The sequence below is a fragment of the Daktulosphaira vitifoliae genome, unplaced genomic scaffold, assembly GCF_025091365.1.
Source record: "Daktulosphaira vitifoliae isolate Bord-2020 unplaced genomic scaffold, ASM2509136v1 Scaffold_3, whole genome shotgun sequence".
Lineage (NCBI taxonomy): Eukaryota > Metazoa > Arthropoda > Insecta > Hemiptera > Phylloxeridae > Daktulosphaira > Daktulosphaira vitifoliae.
In genome coordinates, this window is record NW_026099574.1 from 45,773,341 (window position 1) to 45,779,106 (window position 5,766).

Consider the following 5,766-nt stretch of genomic DNA (forward strand, 5'->3'; position numbering starts at 1 on the left):
TTGATTTAGAAAAGTATATTTTTGCTTCTGATGAAAGTTCCTTGTAGTCCAGTGCATTTTTTTATAGTAACAAACAGTTTTTATTGAAAATTATTGTATCAAGCCCTTTAAATTTTTATACACGTAAAAGTAAAGCAAAATATAACTTCTTTATTATTTTTATAATTTCTCCGTTTAAATTACAATATTAAATATCAATTTCATACTAAATTTAATAATTATAATTAGTATATATTCAAATATTATATTTTAAAATCAAAGAACTACTAATCATGATATAATTAAAGAAATAAGAGTTGATGTTGTTTTTGGAATAATCTACCAATTGCCTAATTAAAACAAAAAAAAAAAAGTTGGTTGGGAATTTTTTCTGCTATTCTTCAAAATTACTCCTTCGTTGACTAGAATGAATCATTAAATAGAAAATTTTATGAGAATTAAAACAATGTTATTTTTAAGATTAATATGCAGTCAGAAAGTTTTATAATTATTATTTATTGTAAATTTATCAGAAAAACTCATTATTTTTTGCATTTTTATCGTAATAGAACACTTAAATAGAAATCATAGTAATCATTTCTAAGTAATTTTTGATATTTAAAAAGATTCTACTATTGAAATATCCAGAACTGAATTAATTTTAATGATTTACTTTAACTAAAAAAAAAAAAGTTAATATTTTGAATCCCTCTTGTGGGCAGGTAAAGGGTTAGATTTATAAAAAAAACCAAATGATAGATAAAGACATGCATCTAAATAAAAAAAAATATACTGATTTGGTCATTTTTGATAAAGTTATAACAATTAACAAAGTTATAAGTTTTATACACTGGACTACAAGGAACTTCCATCAGAAACAAAAATATACTATTCTAAATCAACTTTTCGCGATGTTTTAAAATGTGCAATTAGACTTTTTCTATAACTTCTAAGTTTTAATATTATTAAAAAATAGTTTTTACATATAAAAAAAAATAATTAAGAACAAAAAAAATTGTTTTAAATTAATACTGATTTGATATAATATTTAATATTAATTTGATTATTAATAAGTTAAAAATAAGGAAAATGACATATTTAACCAATTTTGTTAATCGTTTAAAGTTGATTGTTGTAAATGTTTATAAAAAAAAAAAAAAATTTATTTTACCATAACTTTTAGCTCAATTGGTAAGTTTGACATTGACATAATTAAATAGAAAATTTTATGACAATTAAAAAAATTGTATCGTTAAGATCAATATGCAGTCAGAAAGTTTTATAATTACTATTTATTGTAAATTTATCAGAAAAGCTCAATATTTTTTTGCATTTTTATGGTAATAGATAACTTAAATAGAAGTAATAGTAATAATTTCCTAGGAACTTTTGTTGTTTGTTGAAAAGATTCTATAATTGAAATATTGAGAACTTAATTAATTTTAATGATTTACTTTAACTAAATGTACCAATCAAAACAAAGTTGTTAAAAAGATTTACTCAATTGAGTTTATTATAAAATTTGATTATATTTGTAAAAATCAATTGTTAATTCAGGAGAAAAAACAATCATTTTTTTTAGAAATGATTTATATAGCAACACGTTAGAAAAAAATTTGAATATTATAGTCTAATAGTAGCACACACAAACAGAGTAATAAAATTATTAAATTACAAAGTAAAATGATTTAATTTTGTAGTTGAAACCTATCATATCAAACTTCATTCGTTAATAAATATTTTGAAAACATTAGAAATTAATGATTTTAATTGTCTTTATGGAGACGATGTAATAACTAACTGTTTAATTGATAAATTAGAATTTTTTTTTCAATTTTTGAGAGTAATATCTTCAACTAGATACGAATTGTAGTAATTTGACGTATTGTTGAAAAAAGTAGGTCAAGTTAGAGCAGAGAAAATAAATGATAGTCACAAAAAAATATCTTCTCGGCTTTGCATCGAAGCGAAAACTTAAAATATAGTAAAATAATTTTAATACGAATAAGAAATTTCTTCTTGCAAGGGGCGACTAAAGTGATGGGATCCTTGATCTTTATTGAAGTTATTGAATCTAAATGTGATAAAAATCAAACGAGTTAAAATTTATACTAACTTAAAAAGAATTAAGAAAAAATGCAAAAAATTCATTGCCATATGCGGGTTGGAACCTCGTACCCCAAGCGTGTAAAACATAAATTTTACCAACTCGGCAACCGTACGTTGCTTCCGGCGGTTGAAAAATTGGCTATTTAAGCTAGTTCAAATTTCAAAGTTATTTTTCTCGACTTAAAAGAAACAAACATATTTAAATAAGTTTAACTATCTATACTATATCAATTTTAATTTATATAATATTTATGAAAATCTGTACTCCCCTTGTCAGGTATTTTAAAATAAAATAAAATACAAAACCCAGAATTTTAACACAAAAATAGCATATTTTTGCATACGGTAGTCATTTTTACCATGAAGACAAATCCAGAGGTCAAATTTTTTTTTTTCACATTAAAGTATATTACATAAGCTTTAATTTAAGATATATTTAAAAGTGTCAGTATTTCCGGAATACTTTCAAAAATTAAATTGAAAATATCGTAGTAACAATACGCATGTTTAAAGTTTTGACCCCCCTTGTTAAAGGGGTATGATCCGATTTACAAAAAAAGCGTGCCAGATGAAAGGGGTATATAAATATTTATTATAAAAAAATAATAATATTGATCCATACATTTTTCCAAAAGTTATATAAAATATAAATTAAATAATATAACATATAAAATCGAGATTTTTTTCACGGAAATCGTACGTTTTTCTTTAACTTTGATGTCCGTTTTCACCACGAAGACAAGTCCAGAGGTCAAATTTTTTTTTTTCAAATTAAAGTATATTACATAAGCTTTAATTTAAGATATATATAAAAGTGTCAGTCTTTCCGGAACATTTTCAAAAGTTAAGTTGAAAAAGTTCTACTTTCTATACGCATTTTAAAAGGTTTGCACCCCCCCTGTATAAATAGAAATGGTCCGATTTTAAAAAAAATTATGTCCAATGAAAGAAGTATATATAAAGTATTTATCATTAAAGAATAAAGTTGATTCATGCATTTTTTAAAAAGTTATAGCAACATAATGTTAAAAAATGTAAAATATAATATCAAGAATTTTTTCACAAAAATAGCATATTTTTGCATACGGTAGTCATTTTCACCATGAAGACAAGTCCAGAGGTCAAATTTTTTTTTTTCAAATTAAAGTATATTACATTAGCTTTAATTTAAGGTATATATAAAATTGTCAGTCTTTCCGGAACATTTTCAAAAGTTAAGTTGAAAAAGTTAATTTTTTGTAAAAAAGTTATCATTTTGAAACCCCATCTTTTGGGCTGTTAAAGGGTCAAATGTTCACAAAAATATATAAAATGATAGGTAATTATCTAAGGTATCTATAAAAAAAAAAATTATATTGATTCGGTCATTTTTAAAAAAGTTATGGCAATTTTAAGTAAAAAAAATTGAAAAAATATCGAAAATTAGCGATTTTTAAATTTGTAATTTTTTGGGGGATTTCCCCCGTTTACGGGGAACGAGGGAATTTTTTTCAATTTTTGAGGGTAATGTCTTCGACTAGATACGATTTGTGATCTTTTGACATATTGTTCATCAAAATCGGTCCAGCGAGAGCTGAGATTGAGCGTTCACAGACACAAAAAAAAAAAAAAAAAAACACATCATAGTAAAATTAATACCTTCTCAGCTTCGCATCGAAGCTAAAATTAGTAATGATGGTGTAACGTCACAAATTCGAAGGTTGGGTTTTTTGTTATGTCTACTTATTTATTTATCGTTATCGTTATCCGTAACCGTTATCGTTTTGAAATTGCCGTTAGATCGGTGTTGACTCTTCTCTATTCTTTCTTCTGTCATTGACCGTGCTAGGGTGCACACATTTGTTGTTTTATTGACATATTTTTCAATGATGGAGTAGAGCCGCCAACGGCGAACGGCCAGGTCTTTTCGGCGAAGCATCCAGACCATCGGATGGGTCTCTTCGGAGACCGGGTATCGTTTTCTTTTTTATATTATATTTATGTAATGAGCTATATTTTATTAATTATTTTATTTCATTTTATTTTATTGTAAATTAACTTAATTTTGTTTATGTGTGGAGAGCACGTGTTTCCCTTTTCTTCTAGCCAACGCTAAGGAGCGAGTGTCCAGACCGCTCCTGGTGTTCTTCATTAATTTCCGGTTAACATTAACGGATGTGTTCCAATACCGTCCGTGATGTTTGTAATATTATTTGTTTAAATATTTTATTTTATTTGTATTGCCTTTATTTGTAGACATGGTTTTTGATGCATTCGCATTTTTGTCCATGTTTAACTTAATTTTCTTTTTTTAACAATTAAATTAAATTTCCTTATTAATTTCAATTGTAATATTTATTTTATTGCGCGAGTAACTTAATTACTCGCGTGTATTTCATTCCTATTCCTTAATCTAGACACGGGCTACGGTATGTTTTACATATCAACCACATACAACTTTGATTGTCATAATTGTGTTCTATAAACCACGAGGCATTATAGTAATTTATACATATAACGACATATTAACTTAGATTATACTTTTAATTAACTTAAAATTAAATTCCACCTATGGTCCGGTAATCATATCTGATAGGTGTGACACCTCGCCTAGGTGGTGGCGACCCTTGCTACTCTAGCTAGTCGTTATGCAAGTGGCAAACCACGTTGTTGTTACAGGCCTAATTACTAATCTAAAAAGCCCGCTTGCAATGGAAAAAAATCCATTTGAAGGTTTGAAATAAATGTGAAAAATAGGTTTAGAAATATTTTCGACTCTTTTTTTTTTTCCTCGGTTGACATAATTCATTACCTAATCATCAATCATCATAAGACATCGCCTTGGAATTACCGTAAGGCATTGCTACAGGGTGACCAAAATCGAAATAAAGCTCACTATGCTGAGTTTTGACTCAGTCTGAAATTAATCAATAACTGAGTCATAGCACAGCATGGCCTTCCCCGATAACCGGGTCACAGAATGGGATCCGTTGCTCAGGCTACACCACATGGAAGTAAGTTGGACTTTGCTATGAATTGGCAAATAATTCACAGACACAAAGAACACAGACATATCAAAAAGCCTGGAAATGCCTTAGAGAAGTTTCTCCGGCCCTTCTGCCTTTTTAGGTTAGTCCAGTGATTTGCATATGAAGCTCGCGCCTGTCCGGTTGGGACCGCTACAGGACGTCTGCAGATGCCCTCTTAAAATACATACAAATGAACAAAGACACAAAAAACACTGAAAACTGTAAGAACCTGGTGTTCTCAGGCCTCCTTCAATTTGCCAAGGTAATCCTCTACAACGTGACCCCTCTCTGCACGCAAAGCATGCGCCAGATCGGTTGGCTTTGGTTAGGTTGGGTCTGGACTCTTGAAGGCAGCTTGCATATATCATCACTCCAGGCACTTATTTGTACTTAATATTTTTTTTATTATTTCTCCGTAAAATTTACAATATTAAAATATTCAACATCACTTTCATAGTAAATTTAATTACTATAAGTATTTATTAATATATTAGAGTAATTAATAAAAGTACTTATCAGTAGGTTATATAAATATATATATATATATATAAACTTAATGTAGAAAAAAATACAATCTGTATAAAATATAGAATAATTACTTCAAATAAAATATCATTGTATACAAGTAATTTTGAAAAAAATAAACAATAACTTGTAGAGAGGACGCCCA

General features: G+C 27.5%; 1 protein-coding gene across 1 annotated transcript in view; it reads left to right on the forward strand.

Moving 5' to 3' along the window:
• LOC126902626 (neurotrypsin-like) overlaps positions 1-4,413 on the forward strand; it is a 54,680-nt gene extending 50,267 nt beyond the window's left edge. The window contains exon 5 of the mRNA XM_050680088.1: positions 3,868-4,413. Coding sequence (XP_050536045.1) covers positions 3,868-3,878 — 11 coding nt within the window. The 3' untranslated portion in view covers positions 3,879-4,413. The remainder of the gene's footprint in view (positions 1-3,867) is intronic.
• Positions 4,414-5,766: the final 1,353 nt, after the last annotated feature.